General features: G+C 34.2%; 5 protein-coding genes across 12 annotated transcripts; 2 read left to right on the top strand and 3 right to left on the bottom strand.

The window, feature by feature from the left end:
- Positions 1-4,277: 4,277 nt before the first annotated feature.
- LOC123896377 (putative disease resistance protein At3g14460) lies at positions 4,278-8,866 on the bottom strand. Its single transcript, XM_045946771.1, has 6 exons — positions 8,790-8,866; positions 8,541-8,593; positions 8,345-8,418; positions 8,167-8,238; positions 5,477-6,364; positions 4,278-5,434 (listed from the first exon to the last, which is right to left on the bottom strand). The coding sequence occupies exons 1-6, from the start codon at positions 8,864-8,866 to the stop codon at positions 4,298-4,300; spliced, it is 2,301 nt and encodes a 766-aa protein (XP_045802727.1). The 3' UTR covers positions 4,278-4,297.
- Positions 7,028-14,391, bottom strand: LOC123893551 (putative disease resistance protein At3g14460). 8 transcript variants are annotated; one of them, XM_045943284.1, is made up of 9 exons: positions 11,049-14,391; positions 9,177-9,776; positions 8,912-8,939; positions 8,813-8,821; positions 8,515-8,593; positions 8,345-8,418; positions 8,167-8,238; positions 7,706-8,075; positions 7,028-7,611 (listed from the first exon to the last, which is right to left on the bottom strand). In XM_045943284.1, the coding sequence occupies exons 1-2, from the start codon at positions 14,231-14,233 to the stop codon at positions 9,203-9,205; spliced, it is 3,759 nt and encodes a 1,252-aa protein (XP_045799240.1). In that variant the 5' UTR covers positions 14,234-14,391; the 3' UTR covers positions 7,028-7,611; positions 7,706-8,075; positions 8,167-8,238; positions 8,345-8,418; positions 8,515-8,593; positions 8,813-8,821; positions 8,912-8,939; positions 9,177-9,202. The 8 variants fall into 8 exon arrangements, with proteins under 8 accessions (XP_045799240.1, XP_045799239.1, XP_045799236.1 ...); XM_045943283.1 differs by lacking the exon at positions 8,912-8,939 and having other exon boundaries at positions 8,813-8,876; XM_045943280.1 differs by lacking the exon at positions 8,912-8,939 and having other exon boundaries at positions 8,515-8,689; positions 8,813-8,868.
- Positions 14,392-16,240: 1,849 nt separating this feature from the next.
- Positions 16,241-20,078, top strand: LOC123899495 (OPA3-like protein). The gene is made up of 4 exons (XM_045950643.1): positions 16,241-16,642; positions 18,115-18,249; positions 19,195-19,281; positions 19,590-20,078. The coding sequence occupies exons 1-4, from the start codon at positions 16,517-16,519 to the stop codon at positions 19,749-19,751; spliced, it is 510 nt and encodes a 169-aa protein (XP_045806599.1). The 5' UTR covers positions 16,241-16,516; the 3' UTR covers positions 19,752-20,078.
- Positions 20,079-21,259: 1,181 nt separating this feature from the next.
- Positions 21,260-23,415, top strand: LOC123899494 (transcription factor VOZ1). The gene is given in 6 exon segments (XM_045950642.1): positions 21,260-21,721; positions 21,829-21,966; positions 21,969-22,333; positions 22,335-22,474; positions 22,579-22,682; positions 22,684-23,415. Coding segments are annotated over 6 exon segments (1,395 nt in total). The 5' UTR covers positions 21,260-21,493; the 3' UTR covers positions 23,104-23,415.
- Positions 23,416-23,853: 438 nt separating this feature from the next.
- Positions 23,854-25,798, bottom strand: LOC123898365 (transcription elongation factor 1 homolog). Its single transcript, XM_045949304.1, has 5 exons — positions 25,609-25,798; positions 25,181-25,303; positions 24,941-25,011; positions 24,346-24,367; positions 23,854-24,248 (listed from the first exon to the last, which is right to left on the bottom strand). Exons 2-5 carry the CDS (start codon positions 25,291-25,293, stop codon positions 24,182-24,184), a joined length of 273 nt encoding a protein of 90 aa, XP_045805260.1. The 5' UTR covers positions 25,294-25,303; positions 25,609-25,798; the 3' UTR covers positions 23,854-24,181.
- Positions 25,799-26,417: the final 619 nt, after the last annotated feature.

Raw genomic sequence — 26,417 nt, 5'->3', positions numbered from 1 at the left:
TCCTTCCTGAGAGTCCTAATAATTACTGAGTAGTAGTGATTGTTCACCCCATGAAGCCTAAATTGTGAAGCAAGCAATGCAAAATCCGCATACGAGTGTTTAAGTGGCTTAATTTTTTTTCTTTTTCTGATATTATGCTATTGTCCTTAAGATTATGCTATTGACATTTGCACGGAGAATTTGATACGTTAGAATTGTGGATATAATTTATAAACTAGCCAGATCATTGACTTGATATTGCACGTCTTGTTTTTCTAGCATGAGAAGTACATTATTACTCTTGGAATGACTGGTGGGATTGTTCACAACCATAACTGAATTCTATAAATTTATTCTTATTGAAGTACTGTCATCTTCGACAACCATGTCATCGTTATTATTAATGGCTGGTGGAATTGTAGCCTTGCTTGCTGGTAGACTATATCAAAATCTGGCACATAATTGAAAGACTATTCATAGAGACTAATTGACAACAATCTCTAATGAAGTGAAACTAATTTAAATCCAATTGAAAGTTTTATGAAAATGTGACCTTGCCTATCAGGAGCACAAGAAATACTCAAAAGTGTACAAGAATAAGAAACCAGTAAACACACACATAAACTAAACTTTTATCCCTCGTATACCATAAAAATACTCACAAGTAGCTTATCAAGCTTCAAAGTAGAATTAGTACAGCCTAGACTAAACTTTATCTATCAGCTCCTGCAGTAGGACCAAAGAACAAGGTTGATTGAAGTATAGGCCAGACAATGGCTATATGATCAACTAGACTAGATACATATTAGATACATATTAGATACATATTACTACCTTGGCTGAAAGTGCCAAACAATTAGATACATATTACTACCTTGGCTTTTATCTCCATCTGTATTGTTAAACCTCCACACTAAGAGTTATTTGACAACATATTGACAGATTAAAGTAGAAATCATAATATAATTGAAACGTGTACCCTGCTAAATTCTGTAATTTAGGATGTCCAAAATTGTGCAACAAAAGCAAAATACTCAAAAGTCCCCTTGCATTATCAGAACCACTCCAATGGTCTACTGCTTTATCAGAACCATCCAACTGTGATAATAAACATTTTAGGAACCAGTACAAACTCAAACAAATGCATCATTGCCACATTGCTCCTATTAACATTATGACAATATTTCTAGTTCACATAGCAGCACATATGGTATACTCATCCATTATTCCGTGACACAAACTGTTTTGAAACTCAATTTCCCATGCCTCAGCCACAATACACTCTCCTATTTGCATTAATATGGCAATATTTTCTGTTGTGTTTGCAGTTGTCACATGATATCCTATCTCTTCTGAGAAGCATCTACTACTGTTGAAATATCAATCACTATTTTCTATTGTAATATTTGAAATGTTTGCATCTTATGGTTTCATAAACTAAATAAACTTATACTATTTATTAACTTTTCCATGTTAGCGGTCAATTATTAAACTTAAATTTGGAAAATAATATGTTTAACTATCATGCTTTGAAGTTTCATTGTGTTCCAGGCTGTGAATTCTAAGAAATTTTCATTTTAAATATCCATTATCGTCTACTAAGTTAATAAAAATCCTTCGACATTGCTAAATGCAACTCTGTCTACTGTTCTCTTTCAAGTTTCAAACCTTAAAAAATTTAGAAATAGAATTTTATGAGTTGTCTCCAAAATTGATTCATGTCAGTCTAACATTTACAGAAATTGAAAAACAGTGAGGAAAAACTATTGAGCTACTTACATCTTACCTTACAGAGGAAAAATTATTGAGCTATCTATGGTACAAATAAATAAAAAAAATGCACTTCTCTATGATGCCAGTGTTTCTATTCCCCTAAAAGGGCACACATTAGCAACATTCTTTCTGTTTTTCAGTTGATATATAACAGATGTGACAAGAAATCTCAACATGGTGGCAACCATAATAAGTACACAATCACTAAAAACTGATCATGAAAACTAATTCCTATGTTTCAAGTCCAGCAAATGAATCTAAAACTAAAACATTTAAGATGCCTCAAGTCCATCAAAATGTGCCTTGGAAATTTGCAGTAGTACTCCAGCAACTGCACTAACAAATATAACTTATCTTTAATATAAAGTTCACATAAGAATTAAAACAAACACATGTATGTAGATATTAATTTCTGAATTAACAATGCCGACAAACCTTGTATAGTAGATGACTTAAGCTTTCCAAAAAATCATGGACCTGGGTCATTGTTTGCCTGCATAAATACACATTCCTTTTAAATACCAAAACTATTACAGTAATCAGTTTAGTGAAAACACCATGCACCATACATCAAAAGGGAAGTAAGGGAAGTTCAAGAACTTACTTGATTGTACAAACCATATCAAGAATGATTGATATTCCCAACATAATCAACAAGAAAGTTATCTATATCCTTCAAAATCTGTAAACAAAAAAATATTTTTAAGATCAGAGAACTTCCTCCCTCGTCATATGATTAACTGTATCCTTTCCCCAAAATAATAACGATATCTCAACTCAGATAATATTGACCTGAAAATGTAAAATAAAATAACTGCATTCAGTGTATATATTCTGACTTAGAATCTTATAGCTTTTTCTGTGTTTTTTCAAACATCATTCTTAACTCTTTCCTTTGTGAATTTGAAACTGTAGAATTGTATAGCCTAGAACATAATATCATTTTGTTTATCCTTTTGTTAACCAAATGTAATCATATAATCATAGAGAATTATAAGATGCATTGTTTTTCATAAAATCACATCCAGATAGGTGATTAGTTGCTTGGTTAATTAGTTAGTTTGATAGTTGGTTAAGTCTCAATTTTGCTCTATTAGTAGAGCCATTGTACTCTTTTCTCGTATCTTTTATCAAAATGATTCCTTATTAAGTGATAATTCTGATGAGCATGGCTTCTTGGACTTAGGAAGATTCTCTAAGATAACAACTTTGACCGGTTCTTACTGATAATTATTCCTATTTGTGCCATAAACTAGTTTCATTGATTTGATACTGCACATCTCACTTTTCTATTATGTATTACTCTCGGATTGATCACCGCTGAATTGTGCATTACCATAACTGAAATTATTATGAAAGAGTTGGTATTGGGTTGAATGGAAGAAACAATTGTTTTACTGTCCCTTTTATCATATTGGAAGGATATGGTCCCAAGGATTACTTGCCTGCATAATTCTGTCAATCCACTGCATACTTTTTTGTGAAAAGGATAAGGTCCTCTTTTCAACCCTCTTAATTTCAATGTGTCTAATTGAATTGGTTATGAGTTCAGCCTATTTTATGGTACCCAAAATTTGAAGTCTCTCTTTGCTAATATTAAAAGAAACTGCTGATGCATTATGCTAAAAGGAAGTACCGAGTCAAATTGAAGTAGGGGATTCCAATTTCTTTCAGAGGATCATATTTACTATTTAATGAACAACCTAATCATTTTGCATTTTGGCACCTACAAAACTATTCATAAATTTACTTCCTTTTTTTGTAAACAAACTTCTTACATAATTTTGATCATCGATGGCAACTTTACAGTAAGATTTTTATGAATCTTGCATTTCTTATTTCTTAAACTGCACATCATACAACAATCAGTTATCTTTAAGCATATCATCTCGCAGTACTGCTACTTATATTGTTTTATGATACTTTGCTCGAGACCTAATGCGTAGGCTTAACTTTATATCTTCTGCTCCATATAGCTTCATTCTGCTGCTCTATATTTGTTACTGTTATTCCTTATGTTGTCTTAATTTGCCACACCTAACACTTACTTCAGTGCCAATCAGATCACGTGGCGGTAGCTTATCAGTATGCAGTCATCCAGATCAGAACCACACCCTTAGCAGCACCTGGGTTATTGTTTGCCTGCATAAATATGCATTCCTTTAAATACAAAAACAATTAACAGTAGTTAGTCTAGTACAATTACTAGGGTAATTTAATAATCCTCACTTAAACCAATTATAGAATGCATCATCGATTAGCCAAGTAGGTAATAATCTAGATAGATTTTTTCTTAATATCTTTCATTATCAGATTTCAATATATAAGGAAAGAAAACACTAGGATGTTACAGAATATAATTTACTGAGAATTAACACGGAAACATCAAATGAAAGCAAAAATACAATTATGAACAACCAAAGAGTATTGCGAACACAAAGAAATTCAAGTAAAATTATGTAGAAAATGCATAAAATTGGACAAATGGAATTTAGGCGAGGAAGAGCTTAAGAATTACATATTGAAAATTCAAGTTTCAAGCTTGCTAAATCCATTTGTAGCTAACCTGAATAACTTTGATGTGGGAAATTTTGGGCCAAATGTTTGGGTGTTTCCTGCGGAACTGTTCTTCCAACAAAGGACATCTAAAGATTTGAAGATTTATTAAAGAAGCAGGCATCCTTTCTCCTGCCACATTCTCCAGCTTGGGACAGTCTCCAATTGTTAACTGTTGGAGGGATGTTAGGTGGAGAAGCTCCGTGCATTCCAACGTGTGCAAACTTGACATTTTCCATAGCTCTAGGGAGGTCAGGGAGGGAGGAAGCAACGCAAAATCCTTCCTAGGGAAGTAATCAACACCATCAGATAGATCACTAATTGAAAGATGGGAAAGCATGTCAAACAAAGTTAGAGATGGATTCCTTAATAATTTCTCGCAATTCCCAATGCAGAGTGATCTCAAGCTACACGGCATACCACCATCAGGAATCGTCTCCATTTCTCGGCATTCATCTATAGTCATCACTTCTAACTTTGGGAGAAGAGTATTTATGTGACAAGGCAATGATTTTAGATTAGTGCAATTGGTGATATACAATATTTTCAAGTTTGGTGCAGACAATCCTTCTTCTGGGAATGATACAAATCTGGGACAGTTACTAATGCCAATATAACTGAGATTTGGAAGAATCTTTGAAGTAGAAAGACATCCTATGTTTTCACATTTATAGATATGGAGATTATTGAGGTTCGGCAGGATATCTAGTGGGAGGGTTGTGAGAGAATCACAACTTCTAGTTATTGTCAAATACTGAAGTGACTCAAGCTGATGGTTTTGCTTTGGAAAATTTAGATTTTTACAATCTGTTATGTACAAAAACTTTAAGGATGTGATTAAACAATCTCCCTGAAATGATATCGCTGACGAACAATCCCTGATATCCAAAATTTGAAGAGATGCCCGTGGGGTGATGGCAATGGCTTCAAAGACTGACTCTGTCACCTCTCTTCCTTGAATTCTTAATTCTTCCAATGAAAGGGGAAGTTCATGCAAGGCTACTTTATTGCTTTCAAATATGTGTAACTTGCGGATGGAAAACGTCTTTGGGAGAGAAGAGCCAAGCTGGTTGCATCGTTTAATTTGAATTGCTTCCAACATACGAAAATGAGGTGGCAAATCTCCCTTTAATTTGGGACAATCATTAATCACAAGAGACTTCAATACAGGAAAAGAATCATCCGAATGATGGGAATGGTGCCACATTTCCCAACATGGCATGTGATGAAACTCCAAACATTCAAGGGAGGGAAAGAGGGTTCCAGTAAAGGAATCACCATATTCATGTCCAATAGTCTCCGGCATACTCATTCTTCTTATTGTCAATTTCTTGAGAGAGTGTAACTGTCCAAGTGGCGGAAGAATACAACAATATCGACAACCAATCACATATAACTCAGTCAAATTGTGGTAGGAAGGATCTCCAACCCATTCTGGAAATCTCGTGCCCCTATATCCATATACATCTAGTCTTTTCAGGTTCTTGGTAGGTTGTAACTTGCAAAGTATATTCATCTCACTTTGTGAATTCGGAAAATGGTCCTTTGCATCTTCAGACCATGACAACCATAATTCCTCAAGGCACTTTTTATCCATTATCTTTGTCTCTGATATTTCAGTGTTGATAACATTCTCTAATTTTGCAATGGAAAGTGATCCCTGAAGGTTTGAAAGTGTTCCTAGTTCCTTTATCCCTTTCTCTCCATGCTTCCCCACAAGAAAGAGACTCAAGTTTTGCAAAATTTTTAATTTGCTCATTTCTCTAGGCATCTCTTCTAACATATTACAGTTACTAATATCAAGATGGCGCAAATTTACAAGATTTTGCATGTCATTGGGAAGCCTGGTTAGTTGCACACAAGAGTACAAATTCAATGTTTGTAGACTATAAAGATTACATAATGACTCTGGTAATGATGTTATATTTGTGTAAGAGAGATCCAAATAACGCAAATGGATCAGTTCACCTATCGAATCAGGCAATGCATCAAGATTTGGAAAACTTCGAAATGACAACACTCTCAAGCACTTCAAATTCGACAAATAAACTAAGTCCTAATAATATTATATAAATTGATTTCTATTCCCTAATACCATCTAGAAAAATATTGAGGAGAAAATTTTCATTCTATTGATTGAGTTTTAAGGTACAGAAAGAGATAATTAAAGCTAATAACACTGAAGACTGTTACATGGGTATAGAGCAAAAGACAGATAAGGCTAAAACAGATTTTTACAACTTCCAAATTCAAAATTATAGACAGAAAGGTAGAATAGCAGTAGCCATGTTTTGAGAACACGAATAAAAGCAGCAACCGTAGAAACTGAATCCAGCTGCATAACTGTGCAACATCATTTGGAGAGGGTACAGGAATTTGTTGACTTGTAGTGCAAACTATTTGGAGTTATGGTTAGTCTCCATTTGAAATTAATTTTAATTTCAGAAATAACTATGCTGTTATCCCCTTTATCAGAACGGTTAGTCATTACAAAGTTCAAACAAAATATAGTTAAAAGGGGTTTGCATTTGAATCATAGGAACGATAAAGTCCTTCTTTGACTCCTACTTTTTTCATTGGGTATAATTAAGTACTACCAAGTCAAATTAAGCTATGCAGAATAATGAATTGTACACCAGTAGGATGTCACACTCGTGTACTTTGAAAATGAATATTAATATATAACAACTCATTTAATTAAAGGTACTAATAGATTGAGTTTTCAAACAAACTAGTAATATTATTCAATATATGATAATAATATTCTTGTTAGTAAATGTGGTACTTGAGGTCAGGTCACAGCATGCCATCTGATTCCGATTCCCTAATACCATCTACAAAAATAATGAGGACAACAATCTCATTCTATTGATTGAATTGATGTACACTTTATATAGATTTACAAGAGTTTAAAGTGCTGTTACAGAGAGTTGAAGCTAATAACAGAAAGATAAGATATCAGTAGCTATGTTTCGAGAACTCCAATAAAAGCAGCAGAAATATCAACTAAATCCAGATGCATAACTGTGAAGCATCAATTGGAGAGGGTATAGGAACCTGTTGACTTGTAGCGGAAACTATTTGGAGCAGTCTGTCAAACTCTATACATATTCACATTTGGTGCTTAGCTAAAGTAAGCAATCATCCAAAACTGATCAAGAAAACTAGTTCCTATGTTTCATGTAGTATAGGTATCCAAATTAAAACCTTTTAGATGCCTAAAGTAAGTAGCAAAGACCATCAAAGCATGGGATGTGTGCAAGACCGTACAAATGTGCCTTGAAAATTGGAAGTAGTTAACTTCTGCATTAACAAATAAAACTTACCTTTAACATAAATTTCATAAAACACAAAAAATAAGCAGATTTTAATTTTCCAGTTAACAATGCCAACAAACCTTGCATCACATTAGCGCATGTCTCGAGCTTTCCAGAAAGGCATGGGCTACTGTCCATTAACATTTTGTGTGGTACAATAACTAGAGTCCTCAGTTGAACCAATCAGAAGATAGACAATAAGCATCACCGAGTAGCCAAGTAGGTAAGACTTGTTGTATGGATGGTGGCTCTCTCCTTCGTCCCGAATTTTAAATTTCCCTCCCTTACACCAGTAATCCACTCCTCCATCTAATTAGCACAATTCCAGTTTCAATTTGTTCCATCGAGATTTCTTTTCAAGCAATGGATAGACAAATTTAAAATGGTGCAACAGCAGACTAATAATCAATCACAAATAAGGAAGCTCTCTATATGTTCCCCCAACATTTTCTATACACAAAAAGAGATAAAATGAATGGCATGAGAAGAAATCTTTAGGAGAATACATGCAATTAAGTAATGTGGAGACATAAGAGCATACCTCTGGAGAAATCCAGTTTGGATTTTCCCTCATGGAGTGTTCAGAATTCAGATACATTACATATCCCCGCAGCTGTTTAAAATGGAAATCCTAATCAACACAAATGGAAGATATGGATAATACTAATCCTAGTATTATCACAATGAAACACAATAACTAATGAGCATTGATATGTTACCAAAAAGTGAAATGGAATATCCACATCAAACTTGTATGAAGCGCCTGATTCCATCGTCTCACAAGTCCAAGAGCCTACAGCAAGCCAAAGAATATGTAATGAATGACTTAAGCAGTAAAAATTATAGATTTTAAAATCATATTTTATCCTAAAAGAAATGAATTACCCACTTATTCAGCAAGTGACTTTGTTTAACCCTCCACAGCAAACTTTTCTACGATGGCTCCTGCAATTGAAGATGTCCACCATCTGAAAGGTGTTAATAACCAGAGGACTTTTAGTTGATGTTTGAACTTTGATGCCAAATTCTTCTCCAGAATTCTTGCATCACTTAAAAAATATTGACTCCAAGATGAACAACATAAGATGGAAATAATTAGTTTAGTGAAAAAAACATCATCATTATCATCATAATGAAGAAGTGTAGAAGAGAAAATATTATTACATTGGAAGTGAAGGGAAACTTACTTGATTGTACAAAACAATACCAGCATAATCAACAAGGAGGTTAGCCGCTACCATGTCTGTAAAACAAAAGTAAATGATATTTATAAGACCACAAAAGTAATGAGATCTTTGCTTGGGTGACCTTTACCTAAAAATTTGAAATGTAATAACGTTTGTTGTGAGTTTGTGATGATTATTTCAACAGCAACAGATGAGATGCGGGAGAGAAAAGGCATTGCTTTGCAACATAATTCAAATAATCACCATGCACACAAAATATTTGTTGTGACCTTATAATAAAAATAAATGCAAACAACATGAAAAAGAGACAAATTGTTTAAAAATGAATGAAATTGGGCAAGGTGTGAAATAGCAGGACAATTACCTATTGAAAATCGATGTTCATGCTTGCTAAATCCATTTGTAGTCAACACAAATACCTTTGATGTGGGAAATTTTGGGCCAAATTTGTGGGTGTTTCATGTGGCACCGTTCTCCCAACAGAGGGGATTCAAAGATTATAAGTTTTAATAGAGAAGCAGGCAGCCTTTCTCCCTCCATATTCTCCAGCTGAGGACAGTCATCAATTGTTAATTGTTGGAGGGATGTTAGGTGGAGAAGCCTCGTACACTCCAACGTGTGCAAACTTGACATTTTCCGTAGAATTAAGGAGGTAAGGGAGGGAGGCAGCAACGCAAAACCCTTGTTAGGGAAGGACTCAACATCATCACATGGACCACCAATTGAAAGACAAGAAAGCATGTCAAACAAAGTTAGAGATGGGTTCCTCAATAATTTCTCACAATTCCAGATACGTAGTGATCTCAAGCTAGGCGGCATACCCCCTTCAGGAAATTTCTCCATTTCTGGACATTCATCTATACGCATCTCTTGTAACTTTGGGAGAAGAGTATTTATGTGACAAGGCAATGATTTTAAATTAGTGCACTTGGAGATATACAATTCTTCCAAGTTGGGTGCAGACTGTTGTAGCAAGTGTGAGTGGTTAAGTCCCACATTGCTTAGAAAAGTGGAGGTTGAACACTTTATAAGTGAGATGACCCATAAACCTAACACCTTAAGGTTTTGGGTAAGAGTGTGGTGTCCAACTCACTTGTAGAGTTGTTCTTAAGCCCAATGTGGATGATCCCCGGCTGCCCCCTCGTGATGACCCAACAGTGGTATCAGAGCTGGGTTAAGGACTGCAATGTGGGCATTTGACCCAGGACCACGCTAGGCGTGAGGGTGGGTGTTGAATATGTTGTTGTGTTGTTGGAGATTGTTTGAAGTCCCACATTGCTTAGGTTCCCGGGATGTGAAGTGTATAAATATGTGAGGGCAACCTCACCCTTTGAGCTAGCTTTTGGGGTTGAGATCCAAGCATATTTAACATGGTATCAGAGCCGATGGTTCGACGAAGGGTTGAACTGGCTCCTTGTATCGAAAGTCTTCCTGACAAAGGTGGTCAGGCGGCGAGTCCCGTGGAGCAGTGTGGCTTACGGCGGTACAAGTATAGGATGAAGAAAGCTTCCGCTTGAGGGGGAGCATATCCAAGAGTGGATGGACTCACACTTGAGGGGGAGATTGTTGTAGCAAGTGTGAGTGGTTAAGTCCCACATTGCTTAGAAAAGTGGAGGTTGAACACTTTATAAGTGAGATGACCCATAAACCTAACACCTTAAGGTTTTGGGTAAGAGTGTGGTGTCCAACTCACTTGTAGAGTTGTTCTTAAGCCCAATGTGGATGATCCCCGGCTGCCCCCTCGTGATGGTTTTGGGTAAGAGTGTGGTGTCCAACTCACTTGTAGAGTTGTTCTTAAGCCCAATGTGGATGATCCCCGGCTGCCCCCTCGTGATGACCCAACAGAGGTATCAGAGCCGATGGTTCGACGAAGGGTTGAACTGGCTCCTTGTATCGAAAGTCTTCCTGACAAAGGTGGTCAGGCGGCGAGTCCCGTGGAGCAGTGTGGCTTACGGCGGTACAAGTATAGGATGAAGAAAGCTTCCGCTTGAGGGGGAGCATATCCAAGAGTGGATGGACTCACACTTGAGGGGGAGATTGTTGTAGCAAGTGTGAGTGGTTAAGTCCCACATTGCTTAGAAAAGTGGAGGTTGAACACTTTATAAGTGAGATGACCCATAAACCTAACACCTTAAGGTTTTGGGTAAGAGTGTGGTGTCCAACTCACTTGTAGAGTTGTTCTTAAGCCCAATGTGGATGATCCCCGGCTGCCCCCTCGTGATGACCCAACACAGACAATCCTTCTCTTGGGAATGATACAAATTTGGGGCAGTTACTAATCTCAATAAAAACAAGATTGGGAAGAATCTTCAAAGTAGAAAGACATTCTATGTTTTCACAATTATGGATTTTGAGAGTATTGAGGTTCGGAAGGTTGTCTAGTGGGAGGGTTGAAAGAGAATCACAACTGCTAGTTATACTCAAAGACTGAAGTGACTCAAGTTGGTGGTTTTTCTTTGGAAAATTAAGATGTTTACAATTCCAAATGGACAAAAACTTTAAGGATGTGGGTAAACAATCTCCTGGAAAAGATATGACAGACGAACAATCCCAGATATCTAAGCTTTGAAGAGATGTCGGTAAGGTGATGGCAATAGCTTCAAAGACAGACTCTATCACCTCTGTTCCTTGAATATCTAATAATTCCAATGAAAGGGGCAGTTCGTGCAAGGCTACTTTATTGCTTTTGAATATGTTTAACTTTCGGATGGAAAAAGCCTTTGGGAGAGAAGAGCCAAGCTGGTTGCATCCTCGAATAATAATTGTTTCCAACATAGGAAGATGAGATGGCAAATCTCCCTTTAATTTGGGACATTCAATAATCAAAAGAGTCTTCAGTACAGGAAAAGAATCATGGGAATGATGCCACATTTCCCAACATGGCATGTCCTTAAACAACAAATATTCAAGAGAGGGAAAGAGTGTCCCTGAAAAGGAATCACCATATTCATGTCCAATAGTCTCCAACATACTCATTCCACTTATTGTCAATTCCTTGAGAGAGTGTAACTGTGCAAGTGGTGGAAGAATACAACAATTTGGACAACCAGACAAACATAACTCAACCAAACTGTGGTAGGAAGAATCTCCAACCCATTCTGGAAATCTTGTACCCCTGTATCCATGTACATCTAGAATTTTCAGGTTCTTAGTAGGCATTAACTTGTCAAGTATGTCCATCTCACTTTGTGAATTTGTAAAATGGTCCTTTGCATCTCCAGACCAATGCAAACATAATTCCTCAAGATACTTCTTATCCATTATCTTTGCCTCTGATGCTTCATAGCTGTTGATAACATTCTCTAATTTTGAAATGAAAAGTGATCCGTGAAGATTTGAAAGTGTTCCCAATTCCTTTATCCCTTTCTCTTTATGCGTTCCCACAACATAGTGACTCAAATGTTGCAGATGAATCAATTTCCTCATTCCTTTAGGCGCTTCTTCTAATACATTACATCCTGTTATATCAAGATGACACAAACTTACAAGATTTTGCATGTTATTGGGAAGTCTGGTTAGGTACGAACAATTCTGCAACTTCAATGTTTGTAGGTTATAAAGATTACACAATGACTCTGGTAATGACTTGATATTTGTCTTAGCGAGATTCAAATAACGCAAATGGATTAGTTCAGATATTGAATCAGGCAATTCAACAAGATCACTAAAGTTTCTCAGTGACAAAACCCTCAAGCTCTTCAAATTCGACAAAATGATGCATGCTGCCTTTTCATTGTTGAATGGAGGACGTATAAAATTGATTGCAAAAAACGTCCTAAGATGTTTTGCACGGTCAAAAACATCACATTTTTCACGGACTGGATCATTGAACTTGCTAAATGATAAATGACGAGTCATGGTACCAATCTTTGTTTCATTACCAAGTGCTTCTCTTCTTGAATAGAATTCTCCACCGAGAAATGTTGCTAAATCATGCACTAGGTCGTGCATCACAAAATGCAGGTACTGGTTCCCACTTCCAAAACTTTGAAAAAATGATCTTGAAGCTAAGTCATTAAAATACCCACAACCAACTTCTTCTAAAGTCTTCCCATTTTGTGGAGACTGTAAAAGATCTTCGGCCATCCATAACAAGATCAAATCGTCTTTCTCAAATTTGTAATCCTTAGGATACAGGGAACAATAAACAAAGCAACGTTTTAAATATGGAGGGAGATAATGATAACTAATTCTTAGTGCCGGAATGATCTTACTCTCCTTTTCCCAAATGTTGCTATTTAGTATATCATTCCAATCCTTGATGTCACGTTTACGTCGCAACAAGCCGCCAAGTGATTGTGCTGCTAAAGGCAATCCCTTACATTTTCTGACAATCTCTTTGCCAATTTTGTGGAGATCCATATTCTCAGTGGATTCTTTTGGAGAAAAGCAAGCACGGTCTGCAAACACTGACCAACAATCTTCATCAGACAATTGCTCAAGATGGTAAGTTTGAAAAGTTTGGACCATAGATGCAACTTTTTCAATACGGGTTGTTACAAGTATTATACTCCCCTTGTTACCATATTGAAGAGGCCTTAAAAGAGAATTCCAACCGTCATAATCTTCGGTCCAGACATCATCCAAAACAATTAAGAACTTTTTTCCAGATAGTTTTTCCTTCAAATCAAGATGAAGCAACTCTTTGTTATTTATATTACAAACACTTCTAGTAACTGCTTCCACGATGTCCTTTGTTACCTTGAATTCATTGAAATCATCGGATACACAAACCCATGCTCGAACATTAAACTTCTGCTTTACACTGTCATGGTTGTACAAAGATTGGGCCAAAGTGGTTTTTCCCAAACCACCCATGCCAACTATGGGGATCACAGAAATATTAGCATCATCATCATTATGACCGTCTAACAGTAATTTGAGTATGGCCTCTTTGTCTTGATCCCTACCAAATATGTTAGATCCAACATCTACCAGAGAGGTGGATGGAGTTCTCCAAGAAGAATGGTGGTGAGTAGCAATATGTTGAAGACCAAGAATATCTTTGGATTTGAGAATACATTCAAGTCTAGCAACAATATCTTCCAGCTTACAAACCATCTCCCTTTCTTCAACGTTGAAAAAGCGAGAGAAGTAGTTAGTAATAGTACTCACCTCCTTTTTCTTCCAAGAAGTAGCAGCCTTGGTAGAGATGGTATCCAAAATGTCATCAGCAACATAAACAGCATCTTTGAGATCATCAAGCCATTTGTTAACAGCAGAGTCTTCGAACTGTTTCTTCTCAGCATCATTAAGCACGGCTTCAACAGCGTAAAGAGTGGTCTTCAACCTTTGGACCAAGTTGACGTCAACCTTCTTTCCACGGATCAAGTCAACAACCTCAGGAGAAGCAAGCCTATCAAGAACAACTTCAATGAAACCAGACAGAAAAGCTTCACCAACAGCAGCCGCAACCGCCATGATCTGGATGGAGAAGATAAGAAATGTAGTAATTATGAGTAGTTGGAAGGAATGGAAGAGAGGAAATTCAGATATTGATTGTAAGATGCACTAAGATATGTTCAGTTCCTTATTACTACATAGTACTGCTGCTACTGTATCACTAAGATAAGACCAGCTGTTACATGTTCTGTGGTTCTAATTTTTTGGGGTCAAATATTCATAAAATCATTATTCTAAATCTTTTTTACGAAAATAATTATTTTAAGTATATTATTATTAAACAATTTAAGTGTATTTATTAAAAAGGGGTGTCACTATTCCCATGAGTTTAACTCACTTTGCATGAATATCTCATTTTATATTTATGTGTTGGAGTTCGAACATCCGACACCCAAATTTATCCACTTTAAGATAAAATTTATAACCACTAGACTACTTGATAAAAAAAAGTTTTGTTATTGTGACGCTAAAGCTTCATCTTCATGTATTTTGTATATCAAATTTCGAAATGATTAAAATTCAACGGTTTGATTAATGGTAAAAATATAGGTTTTAAATTCAGGAGATCATCTCTACTTTACACTGAGACACTATCTCCACACTTGATTTATGTTCAAAATGTGTTTATATTATGTCTATATATCATGTTAAATCTATATTAGTCCATATTATGTTAAAAACGTGTCAAAATTTTGTTCACAATATAAAAATATTTGTAGTGATAAAAGCAAATACTACCTTCGTCCCTAATTATAAGACCCTTATCGACAAAAATGTACTATTTATTTCCATTGTTTTGATCGTATTTTTTTTAATAATATATAAATGTAAATATTAGCATATAAGATTTTTTGATCAGTATTTTTAAAATATTAAATTTTTATAATTTGTACTAATAGACAATTAAAGATATTAATGATCAAAATTGTGTATTGATGTACGGGCAGTGGTCAAACAAGATCTTATAATTAAGGACGGATGTATTAATTTTTATTTGGGTCTTGCTAACAAGTGGTCTTCGGATATTCTTTAAGCATTCTATTTAAAAAAAAAATTTATTCAATTTTTTTTTGAGTCATCTAGTACTAATATATTAAAATCAATTACCACCAAAGTTACTAATATATCCTTAATATTTTTAACCACGTTGCAAATTTTATATTCTTTATTGTAATTTCACTAAAAAATAAAAAAATATAGAAACAACACAAGATAAATACAAAAAATACAAAAAAACATAAAAAATAAGATGAGTAAAAAAATATAGGAATCTATGCATAAAAATAGGAAGGAAAAAATAAAAAAAAATTATAGAAAGTTTAGTCAATAAAAATAAATTATCGAAAGAATATAGAAAAATAACCTGAATACATAAAAAAAAGAATATAGAAATAGAAATATAAACAATAACTATATTAAAAAAAACATAAACAATATTTTTCATCAAAAATAAAATAAAAAATATTACCACCAAGTTTACTACTAACTATTAATAATAATAAAATAAAGTTAATTAATATCAAAATTACTAATTTACCCTGGATATTCCTAATTTTCGATTAAAAAATATATACGAGACCATTATTTATCACCGAAACATGAAAAATTGATAAATAAATTTTAAAAAAAAAAATAACACAGTCGTTTCACTTATATTTAATAATATTTTATTCTAAATATATATATTTAACATAAACTTAAATATCGAAGTAAAATCAATGTAGGTGATCTTTAAACTAATTTTTATTCAAAAACTTTTTTAGAGTTTAATTGTTGTGCACTGTCGGTGTAAAATTTTTTTACACATACATCCAATGATGCATTGCCATATCATTTAATGAATGTAACACATCATGTGTTTTTAAATACTATACATGATGTATCAGTATATTATTGAATGCATGTGTAAAATAACTTTACACTTACTGTGCATATAAATTAAATTCAACTTTTTTAATCTGCGTGTTTTATCAGCAGTCGTAATAGATGGAAAGCCAATCGTGACCGTGAGTGTACCCCCACGCAACCAATCAATTTCGTGGAAACCACCAGTTCATTCGCGACCCAAGAAAAAAATAATCATTTTTCTATTCCCAAATACTCTCATACCTATATTAAAAAACTCGTTCTCTCAAAGACTTTAGATCTTCTTATTCATCAAGAAAACTTAACATGCCTATTTCAAAAACCACCCAATACTTATAATAATGATAAATCGAACTCATCGTAGTCTAATTAATCACTTTTTAGATTACTAGATTAGAGGAACAAACCAAACCCATTTGAGCGAGAGCTTAAACAATGCTTCCACTTTTGAAGCTTGGAACGTTGGCGTTGAAAACCCTTAGCAAACCAGTCGCCGGTAAACTCAAACAACAAGCTTCTATTCATCCCAGATTCCGCCAACTCATCATTGATATGGCTCAGGTAACTAACTAACTAACCCTTTAGTGTTTTCAATTTTCTTACATATTTTCATTTTAATCAAATAATATTAATTTGATGTTATTTATGAATTAATGTACATTTTAAAGGGGAAGAAAATTTGAAGTTGATCATTTCTTGATAGATGTGAATTTTGGAAATTAGGAGGCAAATTGTGTCTGATTTTTATATATTAATGGGTAAATAGGGTTTTGCCCCTGCAATGTAGGCGAGTTTGGGTAAATAGGTTTTTTTTATATATTAATGGTAAATAGGTCAACATTTTCTTTTTTTGAAGAAGCATAGGTCAACATTTTCCATGAGGTGTAAACCAGATAATCTTCACATTACAGGGGTAAACCAAAACTCGCCTACTTTACACGGGGTAAAAACCTATTTACCCTATATTAATTAGTTTGAAAGTGCTACGGTACAAGTTATTATCAAAATCAAACTATTTGATTCTGATATAATGTGAGACTTTTTGGTGTACCGGAGAAGAAAGGTTTGTGAAATGTGTAGTGAGTAAATGTTTTGCATTGAGTGGTAGGAGTTTTTTGTTTTGTGATAAGAAAATTATGGTAGGATGAAATTGGATCTTTAACTGTGTGGATGATTAGGGTGAGAATTGAAGAATGAAAGGAGGACACGGATGGGAATGAAAGAAATGATAAGGAAAATGAGGTGAAGTTGTTAAGTAGTTATAGAATTGGTTAGGTGGTTAAAGTTGTTGAGGGTAAGGGTTTAGCTTAATTTGTAGGTGAGGGTGGAAGAGGTAGGGATTCAAATTTTGTTAGTTATAGGGAATTGAGAGATGATGCTTTTGTGAAAGGGGGAAAAGGGTAAACCTTTGAAATGAAAATTCTCTCCTTGCAGGCAAACTAAGAAGTTCGGGTCACTGACATTGGAATTCGGCAATTTGATCTTTTTTTCCCTTGATTTAAAACTGTCTAAGGAGGATTTAGAATTGTTGTCTTATTGTGTATTGGCTTTCTCCTTATTTGGCCACAAATTTGGCATTTTATGAGTGTGTTCGTCTCCATTCACTTGTCATATAATGGCTAAATTCATTCTAGAAAACATGAGTACATATGTCCTCGAAAAATTCACTAAATTCTCCAAACCAGTCCTTATTTTCCTGATAAGAGATCTAACAAGTAAAATCAAACTTCATCGAATTTGATTGATTGTAAAATATTCATCATAACAGAAAAATTAAATTTTGGTTCGTCTATGCATCTTAGTCCTTTGCTTCCAGTTAGAACTTTGATGATGCCTTCTGGCTTTTATTCTTCTAAATACTAGTCCTGTTTTTAAATTAGAATCTGCTTTTTTTTATTTTTATTTTGGTATGGCTATGTTTTAGAGATCAACCATTTAAAGTATTAGCTGTGTGCAGTTTGTACGTTGACATTGGATATAAAGTTATGTGAAACTATAACATTGATTTTCTTATCTTTTGATTTTGAAAACAGAAAAATCATCAAATCACAACAAAGATGCAAAGGCGTATATATGGCCATGCAACGGATGTTGAGATTCGCCCTTTGAATGAGGAAAAGGCCGTTCAAGCTGCTGTAGACCTTATTGGAGAAGTCTTTGTCTTCTCGGTAATATGGATTCAAAATCTGGAGTTGGCTAAAGCTATTTTACTTATTTTTCATAATTATTTAAGCATGGATTTCATTTATGTGGGAAGTTATAATCATTCACTTGAAACTAGTTAATTTTGTTGGTGGAATCTGCCACATGCTGCTTGGTGTGATATAGAATTTTACTAAGAACTAAAGCAATGAATAAAAGTTATTCTGTGAAATACATGATTAACAAATCTGCATTCTAGACTCTAGTTAATTCCAAATATCAAGCATTGTCCATGTAAAATTTGAATTTCTCAGTTCTCACTTCTCACAGTTGCATTTTGAGGTAAAATTACATTGAATGAAAAAGCTTTGCTGTTCTCCCTGTTTGTTTTTTTTTTACTTTTGAGGTATAGATATTGTTGGTAGTTACTGAAATTTCGAAAGTTGACATTGAACTCAGTACTTGGTGTGAGTTTTTATGTCCGACGAGTAAGTTGGCAAGATGTTATACTCTTGAGTTAACTCTTTACAAGTTATGGTCCTAAGACACAAAAACAAGTTAACTCAAATGCAAACACTCGTTTTGTCATACTCATAAGCTTAGGAAAATTTTGAAAAACTTGGTAAATCTTTACTTTGCTGGCATGTATATATGAGCCTGAATTTACTCATGTTTCCTGAAAACACAGTTGGTCAGTTTCGTTGGTTACTTGAGTTGAGTTGCCTCCATTGCACAATATGTTTAATGTTTATATTCATGAATGTAATTTTATGTCTTTGTTATTATTTTGTCAATTGACAAAGTAATAGTGTAGAGCCAAATACAACATACTTGTTGGGCTCAAGAATTGATTTACACTGTTATTAACTCCAGACACAACACTTGAGAATAGAAATCATTTTGTACCAAAATAACTCGTGTGCATAGTCACATGCCTTGTCCTTGATTGTTTGCATTTGTACTGATCATAGGTTGCAGTCCTTGCCTTGATCTTTGAGGTACAAAGAAGTGCTAGATCTGAAGCACGGAAGGAGGAGATACGAAAGCAAGAGCTAGAGGTAATTCCAAATAATCATCTAGTACACATATTTTACATTGTGTCTCCTACATCGTGTTTATTTCTGTCAGTACTCGTTTTCATAATTGCTCTAATATTTTGTATATACTGTTTCCTCTTAACTTTAATTTTTATCATGCTTCTTAAGTTCCTATGCTAAAATATTACATTTTTCATCTGCTACCCATTTTCTAACACAGAATGATACACCGATGTCATACCATCTGTGATGTAGTTCTTGTTTTAATTGATGCCCTTAACATGCTCTTCTTTTTCATATACAAGTCATAATCGTTTATTCTTTTATAGGCTGTGAGGCAAAAAAATGATGGTTTGGCAGAAGAAATAGAACATCTTAAGCATAGACTTGAAGAACTGGAACAGCTGGCCCGGGGACGAGGACTCACTGGCATTCTAAATTTAAAAAACATTATTAATAAGGAAAATGCAAAGGCAGAGAAAACTGCTTGACCTGATGAAAAGAATAATTACTTTTCACAATTATTTTTTCGTTTATCTTTGGCATAAATATAACTCTGACCCAATTTCTGATTCATTTGAGGATCTCCTCAGGAAGAAATTTTTTTGCTACAGTTTGAAACTCCAAACTCTGTATCTGTATCGAGGATATGAATATTTCACTGATAGGATATGAATATTTCACTGATTGAAATGTTCTTATTGTATTAGTCAAAATAAACTGCAGAGACTGTATAGTTTTTTGTGACAGTCAAAGATGTTTTTGTAATATTGAATGTTTTAGTTGATTATAATATTGAATCATAAAATTGGGTTCAACTTCAACCTCAACATACCTATGATTATGAATATGTTTTTATTACAAATGTATTCGAAATTTAAAAGTAAAACTACGGTTAAACCAAATTTATTTACATAGTGTATCTACATAAATTATGAAGTACATATTTATAGTGAGATTGAACTAGTTTTTTATTTTTGTTTTAAAAATTGAAGAAGTGACATATGAGTAAGGTTCACATATGAGACTATATCATTGAAGGAAAGTGTTTCTTTCACGTGAAAGTGTGAATCAGTAATCAGTAATGTATCTTGAAGACAACCTAAAGTAATAATTTTCTATACTATGAATGCATATATGACAAGCTATGAAATCTTTTATGTGTCTTGACAAAAAGAAAAGACAATATATCCTCAAGTTCAACATATATGTCCATGAGTGACAAAATATAAGTGAATTTTTTCCTTAACATGTGTATTATTTTCATCAAACACTTGTTGAATACTTTATTTAGTGACTTGTTTAAAGGGAGTAAGTAAGTATAAAAATTAATATGTCATGTATGTGTAAAATAGAAATAAATAAGAAGAATTAAATTTAAAATATCATGTATTGAGTTTTGAACGTTTGTTTGTTCTCGTTTCCCGCCGATTCCAGTTCCATTCATACATGTCATTGATCTCAGTTCTCACAATAGCATAAACGGAATTTCTTCCTTCAACGTTTTTCAATAGAAAATTTGGACTATGAGGTGACCATATATGTGTTCTTTTTATTTTTCAAAATTATGTCTTTGATTGAACACTATGATCATGACGTTGGTTTGGTTCTTTTTTCCAATGTCTTTTTACCTCTATGCTTTTGATTGCCTCTAGTTATTTTTGTTCCTTATTGTTTCAATTTGTTGTTACTTGTTAGTTAGAGTAGTTTCTACATGATTTGATTATTCTTTTGATCTTCGTTAAGTTTTGGTTTTTCATCAGAAAAATGAGTTTGTGCTCCTACCCTCATTTTTCTTAAATGAAAATAGTGTGAATCTTTTGCAATGGTTACACTTAATTCTGTGATGGTGATGTTGGAATATTATTTTAGAATTTCACAACTTTTAGGGTGGAGAATGACCTGGAATATGCTTCTGATCAATGACAATATGATAAACTTATCTGGTAGCTGTTTGCATCTTTAGGTCTCTCTCTATGAGCCTATTTGGATTGACTTATTTAGTTTATCTACTGTCATAACACTTGTTAGACTATTTGAAAGAAGTTGTGGAAACAACTTATGGCATGTCCATAAGCTGTTTTCAGCCTATCTAGGATAGCTTATGAAAACATCTTATAGCTTATATGAAATTAGTTTGACTTATACTGTCTTTTATTTGTATTTTGTAGTGAACTGAAACTCGGTTAAATAGGTGAGTTTAAGGCTTCCCTAGGCAGGATTTGAGGCTTAGATGAAGAAGATTTCCAAGGGCAGCTGCAAGACAGCTTCACACAGGCTCTTCAAGGACAAGGCAAAGAACCATGTTGATGATCTGCAGGTGATGTTTCTTGATCTGCAGTTTGCCAGGAAGGAGAGTCGTTCCATTGATGCCGCACGTCTTGAGGAGCAAGTCCATCAGATTCTTTGGGAGTGGAGGGCCGGTCTAAATGAGCCCTCTTCTGCTGCTTCTTTAAAGCAGGTAAGCTCAGAACAATCCTCCTTAATATCAACCTGCAGACTTAAATGTGAATCTGTGATGGACACATGTAAGCTTGATTTGAGTTTGATGTTTATGGTTTACTATAGGGTGGAAGTCATGGATCATTCTCAACCGATATTTGTAGGCTATTGCAGCTCTGTGAGGAGGAAGATGATGCCACTAGTCTATTAGTTGTGCCTCGGCCTGAACCTAATGATCAGACTATGCAGACTGATGCAGATGCTAAGGTGATATTAACGAGTTTCTTGGTTTTAATGTAAATCAGAGACAACATCACCATGATGTTCTATTAATTGATGAGTGCAAACACTCCATCTTAGGAGTTCCCAGTATAGAAGCTAACAACTCCTATGGGTGACCTACTTTTGAATCAGAATGTCGTCAATTTGATTTAAATGATGACTTCAATCGCAACTGTTATGCTGCTTTTAATGGAACAGATTTAAGAGGTGAGGATGCTGTTCCTCATATACCTACCTATCTACCAAGTCTCTGCCCTCCTCCTTCTGCTTTCTTAGGCCCAAAATGTTCACTTTTGGATTGTTCAAGGCCCGCACAAGGGTTGGACTTGTGTCAGGACTTTTGCAGTAGCCCCAGTTCTACGACCTGGTGGAGTCGGACTGAATGATAATTTACTTTTAGCTGCTCTTAGTGCAAACGCAAAAGGAAAAGATGTTGGCATCCCAGAATGTGAGGGAGCAGCAGTTGCAAAGTCTCCATGGAATGCACCTGGTATTAGTATGTCGAGTTTACCTATATGTTTATAAAGTGTCGTGTATGAAAGTTGAAAAGATTGCTCATTCTTTGTGATGGCATAATTTCTTATTTTATCGCAGAGTTCTTTGATCTTTTTGTTCTCGAGGGTGAGACTATTAGGGGGTGGCTTTTCTTTGATAAGTCCCGAAGCGCATTTGAGAGTGGAAACAGAAAGCGAAGGTCCATTGCCTGACTATAATGGACAGGGATGGCGTGAATCTAGAAAGCATGTGATGAATGAGTTTGGAGAACTGAAGAGATCCTATTACATGGATCCACAACCACTAAACCATTTTGAGTGGCACCTTTATGAGTATGAAATTAGCAAATGTGATTCACGTGCCTTATATTGGTTGGAATTCAAGTGTGTTGATGGGAAGAAGAGCTCCAAGGCAAAGATAACAAGTGATTCTGTTACTAATATGCAGACACAGATAGTAAGACTCTCTGCCGAGTTTCCCTATGATAGCAGACGTTCTGCAATGGGCAGAGGCAAACCTGATGCCAAGGCTGACATAGGTTGTGTATATACAGCTTCAAACAATGCACCATCACCATATGACTATCTTGTTGAGAATACAAATGACTATTATGTCTCGAAGTGAATGTGCAAGATATTGTGTTAAAATTGTTTGTAACTTTGCTGGGTTATGATTTTTCTTTCCTTCCTGCCATTTGGTCTTTTCACTTTTTTCTTCTTATGAACAAGAAGATAAGACCAGTTTTCCCTTGCTGAGCCTGAGGCATTGTGAATAGCTCATTCTAACACAGGAATGCTGCATTAGAGGTTTCTCATACCAAATTTTAAGTTTGAGTTCTCATATACAAACATAAATAAATAAAGATTGTTGTATAGTATTTCTTATTAGTAATGGATTACAAAAATCAATCTCTTGTCAAGTTACAAAGTTGATGTAATTCAGCCCTGCCTGACTATATTTTCCAAATCAAGATAGTTTCCAAAACAAGTAAAATAAAATAATGTTATATGATATTCCTTGTGTCATTTAGCATGAAGCCAATTTTACCATTGGGTAAATTTTAGATTGTCCTGTTAAGAATTATGATTGTTTAGCAGTATGTCACCTCTTAAAATTTACCATGGCATCTTGTCTATTGAGTAGAGATTTTAATAATTAATAGGCATTCAAAAAACTAATAGATGACTTGGTAAGTACGACTTACTTTTTTAGAATACTAACATCTATATCATTTCATAAAGATGAATTTTGTTGTCTTTTGATATATAAAATTATGTAACCCTGTTTCTGTTTATCAGCGACTCTAGCTAGTAAACAAATTCTCTTCTTCGGTAGATACTACAGTAGCTAAGAAAAGAAACACTTAAAACAAAATTTATGGTAAACAAATTTTCTTCTTGTCCTGCCCCTTTCTCCCAGGTAACACTTCCAAAGAAAAAGAACAAAATAAAGCTTTCAAATCCAACCAGCATACAAACTCCAATAATACAAACTTTGATATTGCATACCAGCTACCCATCAAAATAGCTTCATCCTTTTTACATGTTATTACTACAAACTCTATCAGAGTCTAAATACGAATTAATCATTAGTTGCAGACTTGCACTAGTGCTCACGACATGAATTGACAAAATTAAACATCGAAGAAGATAGTGTTAGTCACTAATCATATCAACTACTTTTAGAACAAGGATTCTGAGCATCAATGGTAAGCACCGTCATCTTCCACGGCGTTCACCAGTTCGCATTCATCAATCCACTCGCTATATCTGCATAGTTACAAACAAGCTCCTTGAGTCATGAATATGAAAGACAAGGAAAGAGACGGAGAAATGAGGATGTTTTCCACATATAGATTGAACTTACATATCTATTGCCTCAGATAAAGCTGCAAACATAAGAGAGAAAAATTATTAGCTAGATTTGCAATGCATATGCTCTCAACAAGTATATAAATTTGTGAATGTCTAACTTTTTTAAATCACTTCAATAAAAAAAACCAAAAGCCTACAAACAATTTTTCATTTTCTTTCAAAAATCACAAACAAGAATTCAACTTTTAGATCTGAATGTCTAACTTTTGCAGATGTTATGTCAAAGATTTCAAAAATGATTACTAATTTTCCGGTAGGGGTACATATGTTGTTTTCTGGAAAGAAAAAAAACCACATTTTCAAAATGTCATAGGGTCAAGAAATCCACAGAGCTAGGAAGCACATGCAAGCAATTTCGTATTGAGTTAAAAAGCAAAACACATCATCAAAACCAAGTGTCAAGAAAAAATCATCGATATCAAGCTGTTTTTCGTGTAAATATCAGCAAAATATGTAATTTTTATATGCCATCCTTAGATATTTCCGATTTCAATACTCAGTAACAGCCATGATAAATCATCTCGTATTAACTACCTCACTAAGAATCAATCAATGCCGTAAATACTGAACACTACAGTGAAACAAACCTGTTATAGCAGTGCTAAAGCTCTCTTGGCAAATACTGCAAGAAGCTTCCCCTATCAAGTTCTTCATGTCACTGTAAAAAACATACCCCAAACATTAGCTCCAAACCAAATTATATACTTATATCCATAATCCATCAACATAACACTTTTTGAGTGCTTTCAGACAAATGTATGAGCTAATGCCGCATGATAAACATTAAATAAAAACAAAAACAAAGACACAAACCCTTCGATACTTACATTCGGCATTCAACACTGGAGCCATGGTTACAGAAAGGGCAGCTGAAGACCGTGTCGAGTTTATCCATTCGTTTCTTCGGAGCAGGCTTTGTTTTTGCTTTCCTCTTTCCCATAGCTCAAATCCTGATGTTGACATAAATAACAAAAAATATACAAACAATTCAGTAAAATAAAAACTTTTCAGCATTATACAAATTCCACAAATGCAGAAAACACAAAAACCATACAACAATTGATCTTACACGCCAACTCAAATTTTTCACCTACCAATTATTTGCTAATATTAATTTAATTTTTAAAAATGTGGCAAAGAAATATGAAATAGAAACCTAAAAAGATATGATTTTGTTAGTATTTTATGATAACATTCAATTTGAGGAGTAAACCCTAATATTTTATAGCGAAAATTCAATAATTGTTGTGATTACCTAAAGAAAGAAATCGAAGAAATTTGCAGAAACGAGTTAAGCCTTTTTTTGGTATTGAATTGATCTGAAAGATTTTGTCGGCAGCGAAACGGAAGAAGAAACGAAAAACGGAACTCTGATCAAACCCTAGGCGAAGAGATGGCGGGAGATTAGAGAGCATGTGAATATATACGCAGAGAGCGAACAAGAATTAAACTTGTGGGCCAAGATAAATAAATCAAAATTCGTCAAAAAAAATAAATAAATCAAAATGAACACAAACTCTCTAATTGATTTACTCCATAAACTATTTTTTTAATACAAACTATACATAAATTATTAAAATGACTTAAATATATTTTTTATTCCTTTATTGTTTTTTAAATATAGTTTTAGTCATTCATTTTAAAATCAATTTTTAGTCCTCAATTTTACATTTTATTAACTTTGCACTCTCGTGTTACAGACAATTTTGTTGATGTGGCTGATCAATTAACAATGCGGTAAAGTTTATTAAGTCACCACAGTAAAAAAAATCTAATAAACACCACTACCATACCATTAATGAATAGGTTACATCAGTAAAAATAAATTAAAAAAAATTAAGGATGAAAATTAATAAATAAAAATAAAATTGGAGACAAAAACTAGTTATCTCACTCGTTAAGGTACTATTAATAGTGCCTAAACTATGAAAATACATCAATTTATTTCATAAACTAGTTATCTCACTCGTTAAGGTCGCTCTCTTATATTCTCTATTCAACAACCAATCTTAAGTATCTCTACTCCATAAACTAAGATGATTTTTATCAACCCTAATTTTCATC

Source organism: Trifolium pratense, linkage group LG7 (genome assembly GCF_020283565.1).
Source record: "Trifolium pratense cultivar HEN17-A07 linkage group LG7, ARS_RC_1.1, whole genome shotgun sequence".
Lineage (NCBI taxonomy): Eukaryota > Viridiplantae > Streptophyta > Magnoliopsida > Fabales > Fabaceae > Trifolium > Trifolium pratense.
The sequence above is the reverse complement of the archived record's forward strand: the minus strand, read 5'-3'. Positions and strand labels throughout refer to the sequence as shown.

Bases quoted from the DNA above. Each gene is read 5' to 3' on its own strand.
- LOC123896377 (XM_045946771.1), bottom strand. From the start codon at position 8,866: ATGGTAGCGGCTAACCTCCTTGTTGATTATGCTGGTATTGTTTTGTAC. The intron at 8,419-8,540 runs GTTAAACAAAGT...GGCTTGCTGTAG, and splicing joins AGAAAAGTTTGCTGTGGAGG to GCTCTTGGACTTGTGAGACG. The intron at 6,365-8,166 runs GTATGCTCTTAT...TAATATTATTAG, and splicing joins CAAACTGGATTTCTCCAGAG to GACTTAGTTTATTTGTCGAA.
- LOC123893551 (XM_045943284.1), bottom strand. From the start codon at position 14,233: ATGGCGGTTGCGGCTGCTGTTGGTGAAGCTTTTCTGTCTGGTTTCATT. The intron at 9,777-11,048 runs GTCTGTGTTGGG...CTTGCTACAACA, and splicing joins TCATTCCCAAGAGAAGGATT to GTCTGCACCCAACTTGGAAG.
- LOC123899495 (XM_045950643.1), top strand. From the start codon at position 16,517: ATGCTTCCACTTTTGAAGCTTGGAACGTTGGCGTTGAAAACCCTTAGC. The intron at 16,643-18,114 runs GTAACTAACTAA...TTTTGAAAACAG, and splicing joins TCATCATTGATATGGCTCAG to AAAAATCATCAAATCACAAC. The intron at 19,282-19,589 runs GTAATTCCAAAT...ATTCTTTTATAG, and splicing joins TACGAAAGCAAGAGCTAGAG to GCTGTGAGGCAAAAAAATGA.
- LOC123898365 (XM_045949304.1), bottom strand. From the start codon at position 25,293: ATGGGAAAGAGGAAAGCAAAAACAAAGCCTGCTCCGAAGAAACGAATG. The intron at 24,368-24,940 runs GTTTGTTTCACT...TTATGTTTGCAG, and splicing joins CTTTAGCACTGCTATAACAG to CTTTATCTGAGGCAATAGAT. The intron at 24,249-24,345 runs GTAAGTTCAATC...GTAACTATGCAG, and splicing joins TTATCTGAGGCAATAGATAT to ATATAGCGAGTGGATTGATG.